This window comes from Xenopus laevis, chromosome 3L (assembly GCF_017654675.1).
Source record: "Xenopus laevis strain J_2021 chromosome 3L, Xenopus_laevis_v10.1, whole genome shotgun sequence".
NCBI lineage: Eukaryota > Metazoa > Chordata > Amphibia > Anura > Pipidae > Xenopus > Xenopus laevis.
Genome location: NC_054375.1, coordinates 160,807,043 through 160,822,938, shown reverse-complemented (window position 1 = coordinate 160,822,938; position 15,896 = coordinate 160,807,043). Strand labels below are relative to the sequence as shown.

At 37.8% G+C, this 15,896-nt stretch overlaps 2 protein-coding genes across 2 annotated transcripts; both read right to left on the bottom strand.

Annotated features, from left to right (window-relative positions):
- Positions 1-6,323: 6,323 nt before the first annotated feature.
- On the bottom strand, positions 6,324-9,048 carry LOC108710547 (olfactory receptor 10AG1; the record flags this gene model as incomplete). The annotated part of the gene is made up of 2 exons (XM_018251675.2): positions 8,154-9,048; positions 6,324-6,343 (listed from the first exon to the last, which is right to left on the bottom strand). Coding segments are annotated over exons 1-2 (915 nt in total), but the record flags the coding sequence as incomplete, so codon positions are not given.
- A 5,586-nt stretch (positions 9,049-14,634) lies between these two features.
- Positions 14,635-15,549, bottom strand: LOC108710681 (olfactory receptor 11L1). The gene has a single exon (XM_018251795.1). The coding sequence runs from the start codon at positions 15,547-15,549 to the stop codon at positions 14,635-14,637; it is 915 nt and encodes a 304-aa protein (XP_018107284.1).
- Positions 15,550-15,896: the final 347 nt, after the last annotated feature.

The following is a 15,896-nucleotide window of genomic DNA, read 5'->3' as shown; positions in this document are numbered from 1 at the left end:
TTCTACTTTATAAAGCTTGCACTTTACAGGAAAGATGTTCTTGGATAATATTCACCTGATTTGCACCTACCAGGACCACCCCAGTTACTGTGCAACCATAGGAAGATGTCCATGAGCTTCTCCCAATGTGTAACCTGCTCTGCATTTCTCCTGCCATTTTGCTAACACAATCCCAACCATTTCTTTCCAATGAAATCACTTTACAGGAAAGATGTTCTTGGAATATTATACTCACCTGATTTGCACCTACCAGAACCACCCCAGATACTGTGGAACCATAGGAAGATGTCCATGAGCTTCTCCCAATGTGTAACCTGCTCTGTATTTCTCCTGCCATTTTGCTAACACAATCCAAACCATTTCTTTCCAATGAAATCACTTTACAGGAAAGATGTTCTTGGAATATTATACTCACCTGATTTGCACCTACCAGAACCACCCCATATACTGTGGACCTGTCCATGAGCTTCTCCCAATCTGTAACCTGCTCTGCATTTTTCTGCCATTTTGCTAACACAATTCCATCCACTTCTTTCCAATGAAATCACTTAACAGGAAAGATGTTCTTGGAAAATTATACTCACCTGATTTGCACCTACCAGAACCACCCCAGATACTGTGGAACCATAGGAAGATGTCCATGACCTTCTCCCAATGTGTAACCTGCTCTGCATTTCTCCTGCCATTTTGCTAACACAATCCCAACCATTTCTTTCCAATGAAATCACTTTACAGGAAAGATGTTCTTGGAATATTATACTCACCTGATTTGCACCTACCTCAATGGCACCAGATACTGACTGGACAGGGAAGAACAGATCTCCTTTTATTAACAAGTGTCAGTAACAAACACAGCTGAGAAACCTACTGAGAAATCTCCAGGAGTCTCTGGGGCTTAGGGCAATTACTAAACCTTGAGAGAATCTGATAATTAATCTTAATAATAAGATAATAATATTGAAATAACACAAGACATCAAAATATTTAATTCTGTAACCTTATTTTTATTTATTTCTACATATATCATAAATATATTCTCCCAATTGTGTAAGTCACCTTACAGGTACCTGTTGCCATTAGTAATTTGAATTTTAGTAAGTTGAATTTTCTGCTCACTATTGAGGAATTTATTTATTAAAGGTTTTTTTATCTTGAATCACCTTCAAACTCGAATGGTATCTTATTTAAGGAAAAACTCATGTAACTCATGTAAAGTTAATGAATGATACTGACCCAAAAACTCAAATCAAATTGGATCGCAATTTGAACCGAGTTTGCCTCTGAAAAAAACTTGAATGTCTGGAAGGCTATTAACTTCTTCAAATCGGTCAGCAGACATATGCCATTGACTTCTACATGCAAAGTCCAAAGCACTGCGGCACACTGACGAGATGAATGTGTTTATATTCGTGACATTTATTTGCTCCAATTCAAGTAGACAAAGGGCAACGTTTCGGGCCTCACATCCTTTATTAAGTCTATAATTACACTCAACACTCTGTGTTAAATAGCAATAAGTGAGGGTGGGGAAAGGTCAGGGGAGGTGCAAAATTAACATCTTGTGCAAAAAATGTCCATTTATATCTTTTTGCTTATATTATCCATACAAAAGTGACCAAAATAAAAGTGTCCATTCCTAAATCAGTGTTTCTGGTAATCCATCTTCCGTTTGTTGTACGTGATCCATCTAATCTTGTTATTAGTGTCCATAAAAGTTCCATAAAAACCCATAAATATGTAAAAAGTGTACAAAAACCTATTACGTACGAAAATTGTATAAAAAATTGTGATATATATATTGTTATATCAAAGAACCTTTTCATGTGAAATTCATTATATAAAATGTAAAATGATCATGTAGCTAGTAAAAATTTGGAAATATAGGAAAATCCGAGATGCTTATATTACCTTTCTTGTTAAGTTATATTCAGACTCTGTATTCTCCTAATTTTTGTAGCAGGTAATGTCAGCACTCAGAGTTCTCCAATTCCCAGACCTTATTCAATAACCTTAAGAAGGAAAAAAAGAGAAAAAGACAATTATTAATCTTTAAAAACATTATGTAATTATCATAGTCTACTTTCCTACTAATAAACATAGCGGGAGTGTAGTCCCTGTTTAATCCCCTGCGCCAGACTGTGTCCAGTCTATGAATCCGCTGCATCTCTAGCCTATGCAATTGCATTAACCTGTCTCCCCCTCTTCTAAGTGGCTCAACTGAGTCAATTACCTGAAATTTAAGTTGACTCACTGAATGCTTCGCTTGTTTGAAATGAGCTGGCACTGGTAAAGCTGTTAATTCCTTGCGAATAGTGGATTTGTGCTTGGATATTCTCTTCTTGATTTTTTGGGTTGTTTCACCCAAATATAATAATCCACATGGACATTTAAGCAGGTAAATAACAAATGTTGACTCACAGGTGTAATAATGCCTTATAGCATATTTTTTTGCCAGAATGAGGATGAGAGGAAGTATTTCATTTGATGACAGAATTACATTGGGCACAGCCCAGACATGGGAAAGTCCCAAACTTTGGTTTTTGAAGAAACCGGGTATTTTGTGCTTTATTACTCCCTACATCTGCTTTCACTAGTCTATCTTTCAAGTTTTTTGCCCTTTTATATGCTAACATAGGTAGAGTCTGAAAACTAGGGACATCCGGTAAGCATGACTTTAATATGTGCCAGTGTCTGTGTATAATCTTACCAATGTGTTTACTCGCTGTATTAAAGTTACTTACAAAAGCCAATCTAGTGTCTGTTTGTTTGTTCTTTGGTGTATCTCCTTTTAACAAACTCTCTCTATTCTTCTGTTGTACTTTACCTAGGCTAGTGTTTAAGGTATCTCTACCATAGCCTCTTTGTAGGAATCTTCCTGACGTTGCCTCCATTTGAGCTTCACACTCTAGGGGATCACTGGTGATACGTTTCACCCTCGCAAATTGTGATATTGGAAGTGAGCGTTTCAATGCTTCTGGGTGAAAGTTTTCAAAATGCAGGAGATTATTCCTGTCAGTAGTCTTCCTATACAAACTGGTTTTGAGTTTGTCCCTATCCCTTGTAATCTGGACATCTCCTCATTGACCTATCATCAGCATTTAATCCAGTGGATCACTCTCTTCTGATGCAGATTCTCTATTCGCTTGGCATCTGTAACCAGGCTGCATCTTGGCTCTCTTCTTACCTCTCTAACTGATCATTCACTGTCTCCTATGATAACTAAACCTCATCTCCAGTTCCGCTTAATGTGGGGGTGCCACAAGGCTCCGTACTTGGTCCGCTGTTGTTCTCCCTGTACTCTCTGTCTTTGGAAGATCTCATCCATTCATTTGGCTTCAATTATCATCTGTATGCTGATGTACCCAAATATATTTATCCACCCCTTCATTACCAGCTGAAACAGAGGCTCAGATTTCTAACTGCCTCCTGGTTATCACAAATTGGATGAACCAGCGCCACCTCAAACTCAACCTAACACTCAACTTATCATCTTTCCACCTAAGCCTGGTCCTACTCCCCTATTTACTATCTCTAGTGATGGCTCATTAACCCTGCCAACTCAGCTCGCTGTCTGGGGGGAATCTTTGACTCCTCTCTCTCCTTCTCTGATCATATTAACACCACTGTCAAAACCTGTCACTTTTTCTTATGCAATATTGCCAAAATCTGTCCCTTCCTTTCACCTGATACATCCAAGACGCTCATACATGCTCTCATCCTATCCCAACTAGATTACTGTAACCTTCTACTAACTGGCCTCCCTAACTGCCATCTCTCCCCTCTACAGTCTGTATTAAACACTGCTGCCAGAATTATCCTCCTCTCATCCAAAAGGTACATACCCCTCCGCTGCTGAAGTCCTTATCATGGCTTCTTATAAAACAAAGAATAACTTATAAACTCCTCCTCCTCATAACCTTCCCTTCATTCCTCTGCACCTCACTACATCTCATCCCTTGTCTCTCTATATGTTCCTGCCCGAAACCTCCGCTCCTCTCAGTGCAACCGCTTGGTTGTACCCCCCACTGCTACTGCTGTTTCCTGTATCAAACCCTTCTCTCTTGCGACTCCTTAAATTTGGAATGTCATTCCTGAATCTCTCAGGAGAGAATCCTCCTTCAGTGTTTTTAAAACAAAATTCAAAGACTCCCTCTGGGAGCACCTGGATAACAGCTGAACTGGCACTTATATAACAGTGTAACAAACTGTAACCCACAGCACCTTAATACCCCTCTGAATTGTGTCTGTATGTTACCCTCCCATTTAGACTGTAAGCCCTACGGGGTAGGGTCCTCTAGCCTTTTGTTTCCTTGACACTGAGCACTTAATCTGCATTGTAATTATATTTCATATTTATGTGAATTGTATTCTAATAATGCACTTATCGTTACTTTTTATTCCAATGACAATTAGTTTGTTACTACTAATTTATTGTTTTGTTGTACAGTGCTTTGCCCTCAAGGAGCGCTTTACAAATAAAAATAAACATACATACATACATACATACATACATCCATCAATGAAACTTATAGTTGTTTTATTGGAGACCACTGTAAATTGTAGAGTACTTTCCATCTGATTTAAAAATTGATGAAAAAGGTCTAGGCTTTCATGTGGACCGTCCCAGATTAACTACAAATCATCGATATATCTCAAATGTAGGAAATATATTTGCGATATATCTCAAATGTAAAAAGATGAATGTTGTAAACCAGATTGTCCTTCATAAATGCCATATACAAATTAGCATATGTCGGGCCACATTACTGCCCATTGCTGTACCCCTCAATTGCATATAAAAGTATAAATGCATTTGAGTAATAAGTTCTGTTAAGAAAAAATTCAACCGCTGTAAATCCAGACTCATGTGTAATCGATGTATTTAGACTTGTAACATCAAAGCTAACAAGTGTAACTTCATGTTCTGGTAATGTGACTTCTTCAAGTAGTGTAAGTAAATGTGTTGTGTCCTTCACATACCAATTATCAAGGTATATTGCTATGGGAGACAATACTGATTCAGTACCTGCTACAATTGGACGCCAGGTGGTCTCGGAAGATTTTTATGTATTTTCGGTAAGGTGTAAAATACCGGTGTTATAGGGTTCTCTTTAATAAGGAAAGCTCTAAGATCCTCCCCTATGATACCACTCTCAAAGGCTGTAAGTTCTATATTCATAATACACTGTTGTATAGACACCAAAGGTTTTTCTTATATACCCTGGAATCCGACAGCTGGGACATTATCTCATCAATATAGTATTCCTTTTTCATAATAACCAACGCTCCTCCCTTATCTGCTGGCTTAAAGAGCAGATTGTCATTATTTTTTAATTCCTGTAGGCATTTCCTCTCCTTAAATGTTAAATTAGTTTTAGTGCCCATCCAGTGGATTATGTTTCATCCTTAATTTCAATTTATCTATATCTTTATTTACCAGTTTGATATAAGCCTCAACCACATTGTCAGTAGTGGGGGGTATAAAATTACTTTTATTACTTTTATGACTTCTACATGAACTTGACAGGTTTTAGGTGGTGATCTATTGAATTCAAGTTATTTCCAGTGTAGGGGGATGATAATATTGGGTTACAATTCAGATTTCGAATGCAAGTTGGTAGTTTTAAACTCGAAATTGTGAGTTTTGACCAAAACAAACGAAAAACTCAAAATTTTCATTTACCATTCAAACCTTTGAAGATCTGCCCCTAAGTATATTTTTAACTATTTGTCTTTCTCCAGTCTGATGTTTATAACGTTATCTGGTTATTGGGGTCAGATTTATTCTGATTCTAGCTTTGTGTTTTTATTAATAATGTAATTTTTATTAATCATCCCATTCACATTTCAAACTGTCATTCACACCACTTTTTGGATGCTGGGTAACTGGGATCCTAACAACCAGATAACACATAAATCAAGTTTTCAGTATTCAGTTTTCTCTGGAGTAATTTGCTACTAAGTGACGTCTACAATGAAACTGTGATGTTAAAGTGTCCAAAGTGGTTGTATTCATGAGATACATTAAGGGGCACATTTACTAAGGGGTGAATTTCAAAGTGGTAAAACTTCGAAATTCGACCATCGAATTGTAGAAATTCGATAGTCGAAGTTTTTTTAATTAAATTTAGCCATTTTCGATCAAATTCAAATTGTTCGATCGAACGTAGAAAACGTTCTAATCGAACGATTTAATCAATGGATCGAACGATTTTCAAAAAAAAAAACTTTGACTTCTAAAAACGTAGCCAAATACTGGCTATAGGTTCTAGGAGGTCCCTATAGGCTAACATAGCAATTCGGCAGGTTTAAGGTGGCGAAGTGTCAACATTTTTTAAAGAGACTTAAATTTTCGAATGTTCGAAATTTTTTCAATTTAAAACAATTTTTGGCCTATTCGATGGTAGAAGTACCCAAAAATTACTTCGAAATTCAAAGTTTTTGATTTCGAAAATCCACTTTGAATTCACTTCGACCCTTAGTAAATGGCTATTGTGAATAATAACACAATACTAATAATATTAATAATAAGCTTCTATGTAATTTTTGGGAGTAGGAACTCCAGTTCCGGTTGAGCTTTTGGGCCACACATTTATATAGCAGATTACTGAAAATCTGTTTAGATACAGTCAATTTATTCCTTAATTAAGAAATAGGCATCAGATTTTTTTCACACAAATGTTGTGGACACTATAAGATACATGTGGAAGGTGGTTTCCTCCCCCTTTTATACCAGACACATATAAAATCTACAGTGAATTAGTAATCAGCAAACAAGAGTGAATGAACAATTGTGTTATAAAAGTTGCCAAATGCCCCAAAACCTTAATTAAGAACACACATTTAATGAATTGCTCACCTTTCAATTGAGTTAATGATAGCTAACTTTAATGAATAGATGTATCTTCTTTATCCTCATTTTTATACTGAAAAGCTTGAAGTACCCCTATATATTTGTGTGCCCATAGTTTGTATAATATAGAAGATGGTTGTCATTTCTATCACAGCTACTGTATTAGGTGTGTGTATTCCTCTTACTTATAGGTTCTTAAGGGAAGTATTTAACATCTCAGGTAGCTGTAGAGGAAATCGCACACCCACGACACCCGTCCAATATGGTAGTACCTGGTGCCCGGTGATGGAGGAATCGGCAAACCTCTAAAGTAGATACGAAAAAGCACACCGGCACACAGGATTTGAAGCTGCAGGGCGAGCCCTTGCAATTTTTTAATGCAGTGCAGGTGCAACGTTTCGGGGTCACGCCCCTTTGTCAAGCATCTTTGCTTGACAAAGGGGCGTGACCCCGAAACGTTGCACCTGCACTGCATTAAAAAATTGCAAGGGCTCGCCCTGCAGCTTCAAATCCTGTGTGCCGGTGTGCTTTTTCGTAAGTATTTAACATCTTACACATGTTCTAGTATATGATCCAGAAACAATCACATTTGAAAAGCATTTTACTTCCTAACAATATGATTATATATGAGCTGCAGATGGATCCTCTCTCTCAAGTGTCCAGGCAGAAATGAGGGTTGGGCGTTTCTCTTTATTCTCCCAAAGGAAGTGGTCACAGTACTGACAGCAATGTCTATGTAGTCTATGTAGTCTATGTAGTCTATGTAGTCTATGTAGTCTATGTAGTCTATGTAGTCTATGTAGTCTATGTAATCTGGCTAAAGAAGATATTAATGGAACCATATGATTTTAACTCTTGTACATAGCTAAAATAAAGGTTATTACTGAGAAACAATCTATATAATTAGTATTCACTGAAAAAGGAATTTTGTTAATGCACTATTATGTAGCATGCCAACAAATAAATGAGGGGATGGAGAGGGTTACATTTTGAATAACTGTCAGACATTATGTTGGTTATTTATATTTACTCTAAATGTAGTTACAATGGGCGTGCAAGTCATTGCAAGACTGAGAAAAGAAGTGACTCTAGTTCGTTCCCAGATCTACCAGCAATGCCCTCAGTTACTGGATGAGCACCTAATTCTATAAGTACCATCAGAGACCAGGTCATGAGAGAGGAGACTAAGAACAGAAGTGAAGAATGGGGACGGGACTCAAATGGTTTTTGGGGCTTTGTACAGAAAAACAACTGGTGGGGAAAATTCTGAAATAAAGGTATATGTTCCCTTTAAGGGTACCATTAATGTCTTTATTTCTCAGGCTATAAATCATTGGATTAATCAAAGGTATCATTATGGTCAATAACAAAGAGAGAACTTTGCTTAGGGTCTGTGACTGGTGTCTGGGGGGAGCCACATAAATAGCAATGAGAGTCCCATAAAATAAGGAGACCACAGCCAAGTGGGAGCTGCAGGTGGAGAAGGCTTTTTGTCTCCCGGTATTGGACACTATCTTTAGGATTGCATGGGCAATACACATATATGATACAGTGATCAGTATAAAGGGGGAAATAACCACAGGGATAGTAACTATCATTAGTTCTAATTGGACAAAGAAAGTATCTGAGCAGGAAAGTTCTAGAAGAGGTAATAAATCACAAAAGAAATGATTAATGGTATTTTGGTCACAGAACTGTAATGCCCCTATTAAATTCACTGTAATCACTGAAATGCTAAAGGCAATAGCCCACAACATTAACGTTATTTTAACACAAACCCTGTGAGACATTATAGAAGTGTAACTCAGTGGGATACAGATGGCCACATATCTGTCATAGGACATTACTGCTAGAAGCAAACACTCAAAGGCTTCTGGGACACAAAAAAAAGAATATTGAGTAATACAGCCAACAAGAGACAAGGTAGCTTCTCCATTTATAACAGTAAGGAGCAGGGAGGTCACAATATTTGAAGATCCCAGTAGATCACATAGGGACAACTGTTGAAGAAAGAAGTACATGGGGGACTGGAGTTTCCGACTGGAGGACACCAACACTATGATGAGGACGTTCTCCCAAACTGTCATAATGTAAATCAGAAGGAACAGAGAGAACAGGGGAATTTTAAAGTTGTGGAGATTCTGAAATCCCAAGAGAACAATCTCACTGACCAATGTCTGGTTCTCCTCATTCATTGTGTTGAGACACAAATTCAAGTGTTAGCCAGTTCCTATATACAAGTTACATTACTAAGGCATTAAAACATGTTCATTCTTATACTTTAAAGAAGAAAATATAGTAGATTAAACAGTGTGGTCCACCTGTTGGCTGATGATAATAAAGGTTTTTAGTCATAAGATTTTTATTCGGTGTATAACCGAGGCCTAGTTGAATAGTGCAGGGACATTTCAGGAAAACAATGCTGGCTACAAAATAAGGATACACCAAATCTGAATCAATTGGCTGAACCTGATTGAACCCCTAATTATCGCAATTCTTTATTCATATTGTCATTCTTCCCCACAAAAGCACCGTAGAGGTCAAAATACCCCGTGCCACAGGTGTAAATCAGGTGGCAATCGACTCCTGGCATTTCTATGTTAAAACCCTATCAGATAGCCTGTCCAAACTTCTCCCAGGTTGACCCATACGGACAGCTGTAGATAAAAAATTATTATAAAACATTAAAAGATAACAAATGAAAAACATTGAATTAATGTCTATGACATACTAAAATTTGGTTTAATGGAAGAACTTCCTCATTAAACTAAAAATGAGACACTGACCTTTTGACCTAACCTTCTGATTGGCGCATTAGAACAGGAATCATGGGAGAGTGAATGTCATAGCTGCAGTTAGTACCCCTGGAGCAACCTTCCTCTGAAACTGTACCCCACAATGTTTAGTGTACATACTAGCACAATGGGAGGAAGAGAAGTATTGCTCACCATTTAGCATATGAATATGATGCCCAAACCTTCAATATTTTTTTAGGAATATACTCTAATGGGAGATCACAAAATATTCTCCCAATGTGTAACCTGCTTACCATTTTGCTAACACAATCCCAACCATTTCTTTTCAATGAAATCACTTTACAATAAAGATGTTCTTGGCATATTAAACTCACCTGATTTGCACCTACCAGAACCTCCCCAGATACTGTGGAACCATAGGAAGATGTCCATGAGCTTCTCCCAATGTGTAACCTGCTCTGCATTTCTCCTGCCATTTTATTAACACGATCACAATAATTTCTTTCTAATGAAATCACTTTACAGCAAAGATGTTACCATAATCCTTATTATCACCAACCAACGGGTGGAGCACATCCATGATCAAATATATTTTCTTCCTTAAAATATGAAAAGGTTTAATCACCTTAGTAGTGTAATGTGTTATATAGGAACTGGCTAACACTCAAATTTGTGCCTCAACAAGATGAATGAGAAGAATGATACGTTGGTCAGTGAGATTGTTCTCTTGGGATTTCAGAATCTCCACAACTTCAAGATTCCCCTGTTCTCTCTGTTCCTTCTGATTTACATTATGACAGTTTGGGAGAACGTCCTCATCATAGTGTTGGTGTCCTCCAGCTGGAACCTCCAGTACCCCATGTACTTCTTTCTCCAGCAGTAGCATATGTTAAGGAAGAAAATATATTTGATCATGGATGTGCTCCACCCGTTGGTTGGTGATGATAAGGATTATGGTAATCTTTCCTGTAAAGTGATTTCATTAGAAAGAAATTATTGTGATTGTATTAATGAAATGGCAGGAGAAATGCAGAGCAGGTTACACATTGGGAGAAGCTCATGGGCATCTTCCTATGGTTCCACAGTATCTGGAGAGGTTCTGGTAGGTACAAATCAGGTGAGTTTAACACAATAGCAAACTATTTCTTTCCAATGAAAACACTTTGCAGGAAAGATGTTCTTGGAATATTATATTCACCTGATTTGCACCTACCAGAACCTCCCCAGATACTGTGGAACCATAGGAAGATGTCCATGAGCTTCTCCCAATGTGTAACCTGCTCTGCATTTCTCCTGCCATTTTGCTAACACAATAGCAAACTATTTCTTTCCAATGAAATCACTTTACAGGAAAGATGTTCTTGGAATATTATATTCACCTGATTTGCACCTACTAGAACCACCCCAGATACTGTGGAACCATAGGAAGATGTCCATGAGCTTCTCCCAATGTGTAACCTGCTCTACATTTCTCCTGCCATTTTGCTAACACAATCCCAACCATTTCTTTCCAATGAAACAAATTTACAAGAAAGATGTTCTTGGAATATTATACTCACCTGATTGCACCTACCAGAACCACCCCAGATACTGACTGGACAGGGAAGAACAGATCTCCTTTTATTAACCAATGCCAGTAACATGCACAGCTGGGAAACCTACTGAGAAATCTCTAGGAGAGTCTGCTGTTTGGCATAATTACCAATCCTTGGGGAGGTATATGATAATTAATCTTGATGATAGGTAAGTAATTTGGAAACAGCCCAATATAGTTTAATAATACCTAACTATGTAATCATATTTTCACATGTTTCTGCTAATATTAAAATAGATTTACATGAATATTTCATCTAAGGGAACAATTCACATTAAAGTATTGATATACCACTGGTATTTTCAGCTCATAATTTCAACTATACTTTTAGCTATTTACTATTTTCCACCCTGAAGTTTAATGTTACCTAGTTGCTGTGGTCAAATTCATCCTGAGGTTAGGCTTAGTACAAATAGTAGACAATGAGGTTGAAAGAAGACATACACCAAGTTCAATCCTGCTTAACTACAAGTTGATTCATAGAGAAACAAAAACCCAAGATCCTATTGGACCAGGCTCTGGATCATTTTGTACTAGATCTAATCTCAGTAACTTGGTACTTCCTCATTTCCTAAAAAAAACTTCATTTACTTATTCAGTGTATCTGTCAATGCAACATCTTGGGGAGAGAAGTCCACAACTTCACAAGCTTTACTGTTAAAAAAACCCTTTCTACATCTTAAATGAAAAGTAACAAAGTTGGTGGACAAAGTTATTTATCATTAATATTTTTTATATAAAAAATGACATAAAATTCCAATTGAGTACTGTGCATTGAAAAGGGCAATATGGCAACATGCATTTATGTGCGCACTCCAGTCTCCTACTATGTCAATGTCAACAGATAATCTGCCATGTTCCAGAGTCTGACAATGGACATACCCCCCACCCCTGGCAGAGTTTAAATTTACCTTGTTCATTGGAGAGGTTGTGCAGTTATTTTTGCTGCTGCCTATAGAACAAGATACAGGCATTTCTAATAGGTTGTCATACCTTTCCGGTTGATCAATGCCTCAGCCACCTTTCAAAATTTTGTTTTAGAGATCATCTAAATTGTTGTTGCCTATTTGGATGATATACTTATCTTTCCCAATAACCTTTTGCAATATAGGATCCAAGTGAGAGAAGTTCTTGAAAGGGTTAGTCATCATAGACTTAGGATTAAGCCTAACTCTAATACATTAAACCCAGAGAAATGTGAATTCTAATGATGGGCGAATTCATTTGCCAGGTGCGAATTTGCAGCGAATTTCCACGTTTCACCGCAGGCGACTAAATTTGCAAAATTGCAGTGAAAATTCGCCAGCAACAACTCTGATGCTGGCAACAATTAATAGATGCCCAGATGCGGCAGAATTGTTGCCCACGTCAAAATTCTTTCAATGCTGCTGTCAAATGAGTGTTTTGCCCGTTTTTCGCTGTTTCGAGAATTTTTTGTCGAAACGGGAGAAATTCGCCAATCACTAGTGAATTCAAAAGCATACAAATCTAGTTCTTGGAGTTGTACATTTCAGCTTCTGGACATATCAGATGTTATCAAATGAATGTCTAGTTACCTTGCTACTTCTGGTGGCCAACCCCTGTCAAAGATGTGAGGGACTATGTGCTAACATGTGAGAGACAGAAAAGTTCACAAGCTAATCTGTTCATCTTGCTTTAGCCGCTACCAAATTTCCTCTTCACAGTCTCCCTAAGGATGTGGTATGTGATCAATGCACTCAATTTACTGCCTGCTTCTGGAAAAGCTTTGGTCAGTTCCTTGGTATTGCTGTCTCTCCTTCCAGTACTTTCCACCCTTAAACGAATGGTCAAACTAAAAAAGTCATCCAAGAATTAAAACAATACCTTCAATGTTTCTTGAATCATGTCCAAAGCAATCGGGTTGATTTATTACCATTAGCTGAATTTGTGTTCAATAACTCTCATCATTCCTTCATTACACTTAGTCCATTTTTTGCTAATTACAACCGACATCCTGCCTTTTTCTGCAATCTAATCTTGCCACCTATTCAATTCTTACCATAAAGGACAAATTCAAAACATTCAAGAGAAATATCAGATCCTGCTTCATCTCTTGGAAGAAGCAAAAGCTATTTAGAAGTGGTTTGCCAATATTACTTGTAGCAGTTCACCCAGGTTTGCAGTGTTATACAAGGTTTGGTTATCTGTAAGACTTCTCCATGTTCCCTCCTCAAAGTTAGGTCAGAAATTTCTTGTCCCCTACCAGATTGTCAACCAGATCAATCCAGTAAAAACTTCTAAAAGTCCACTACCTCTGTAGATAAATATACAGTACATTTGGTTTTCCATTCATCTTTGCATCTTCTCCACCACAGCTGATTCTGATGGATGGTGAGGAAGAGTATTTTGTGGACCGCATTCACGATTCTTGTATTGTGCAGGGGAAGTTAAATGTCTCATCAAGTGGAAGGGATATGCTCCTGAGGAAAACTTGTCGGAGACCGTTACTAATGTTCATGCTGCTACAGCCAAGTATATTACAAAAGTTCCCCCTGGTCCTTCTCTTTTATGAATTTGTTAATTGCAGTCACATGCAAAGTGAAGCCTTCTGAAATCAGAAGGTATTTACTTGACTCATGCCATACACACAGCACTGCCTAAACACCAAATTTGAGTTTTAATTCTCCCATAAGGCATTATGGGTGGAGACATGCAAATCACTCCTTTAGGTCCTTTTAGCCAACTATGCATCCAGAACCACTGGTTTTATAGCACAGATACAGCCTAATGATTCAGAGACATATATCCAAACTTACAGACAGCCTTTTTTTTAATCTTGCTAGATTTCATCAGGGCAATAGATTGGAACATGGCTTATGAGGGGGTAGGACTTGGAGAGTAGAGAAATAGAAAACTGAACCTGGTTAGGGTGAGATGGGCTAAAAGGAGCCAAGAAGCCCTTCACAAGCAATTTACATGCAAAGTGAAGCCTAATGAAAGTATTTACTTGTCTCATGCCATACACACAGCACTGCCTATACCAAAAATGAGAGTTTTAATTCTGCCATCTCACCTTAAATTGGTTCAGTTTTCTATAATGCATTCCTATTTAAGGTATAAATGGAAGTTTCAACTAAAAGCTATGTTTTTTCGTTATCTTTTAAACAGAAAAAAGCTGTAAACTGAAAAGTTCTTCAAAGAAATCAGGAGTCTACAGAGAAACATCTATATAAACAAACCCCTCCTTGCTCAGTTTAGTGCAAGAAATAGAGAGAGAGAGAGAGAGAGAGAGAGAGAGAAAGAGAGAGAGAGAGAGAGAGAGAGAGAGAGAGAGAGAGAGAGAGAGAGAAAAATGAGTGCCACTTAATTTTTTTGTGGAGACGAGATGGTGTCACCTGTTACCTACAGAAGTGTGCACTGAGGCTTCCATTTGTTGTGCTGATTATTATATATATCTACATCATTACTACTTATAGGTTCTTAAGGGCAGCATTTATGTCTTTGTTTCTCAGACTGTAGATAAGTGGGTTAAACAAGGGAATCACTATGGTGTATATCAGAGACAGAACTTTGCTTATGATCTGTGATTGGTTTCTGGATGGAGCCACATAAATAGCAATGAGAGTCCCATAAAATATGGAGACCACAGCCAAGTGGGAGCTGCAGGTGGAGAAGGCTTTTTGTCTCCCGGTATTGGACACTATCTTTAGGATTGCATGGGCAATACACATATATGATACAGTGATCAGTATAAATGGGCAAATAACCACAGGGATAGTAACTATCATTACTTCTAATTGCACTAAGAAAGGGTCAGAACAGGAAAGTTCTAGAAGAGGAAATAAATCACAAAAGAAATGATTAATGGTATTTTGGTCACAGAACTGTAGTGTTTGTATTAGATTCACTGAAATCATTGTAATGCCAAAGCCAAGAGCCCATGAAATGAGAATGAATGTAACACAAACCCTGTGGGACATTATAGAAGAGTAACGCAGTGGGATACAGATGGCCACATATCTGTCATAGGACATTACTGCTAGAAGCAAACACTCAAAAGTTTCTGAGCTGCAAAAGAAATACAACTGAGTGATGCACCCAACAAGGGACACAGGGGCTCCTTCATTTATTACAGTTTGGAGCAGTGTGGGGACAATATTTGAAGACTCCAGAAGATCACATAAGGACAACTGCTGGAGAAAGAAGTACATGGGGGACTGGAGGTTCCGGCTGGAGGACACCAACACTATGATGAGGACGTTCTCCCAAACTGTCATAATGTAAATCAGAAGGAACAGAGAGAACAGGGGAATCTTGAAGTTGTAGAGATTCTGAAATCCCAAGAGAACAATCTCACTGACCAACGTATCGTTCTTCTCATTCATTTTGTTGAGGCACAAATTTGAGTGTTAGCCAGTTCCTATATAACACGTTACACTACTAAGGTGATTAAACCTTTTCATATTTTAAGGAAGAAAATATATTTGATCATGGATGTGCTCCACCCGTTGGTTGGTGATGATAAGGATTATGGTAGAAAACTTTCAGGAAAACAGTTTTGGATACACCAAGTATCTGGCTGAATTGGATTCAAACCCTAGTTATCACAATTCTTAATTCATAATCATCATTTTTCCCCACAAAAAAACCACAGAGGCCATATAGGTGGCTATATAGGAGTATTGACTCTGGCATTTCTAGGTCAGATAGTCAGATAGTCAGTGCAAACTTC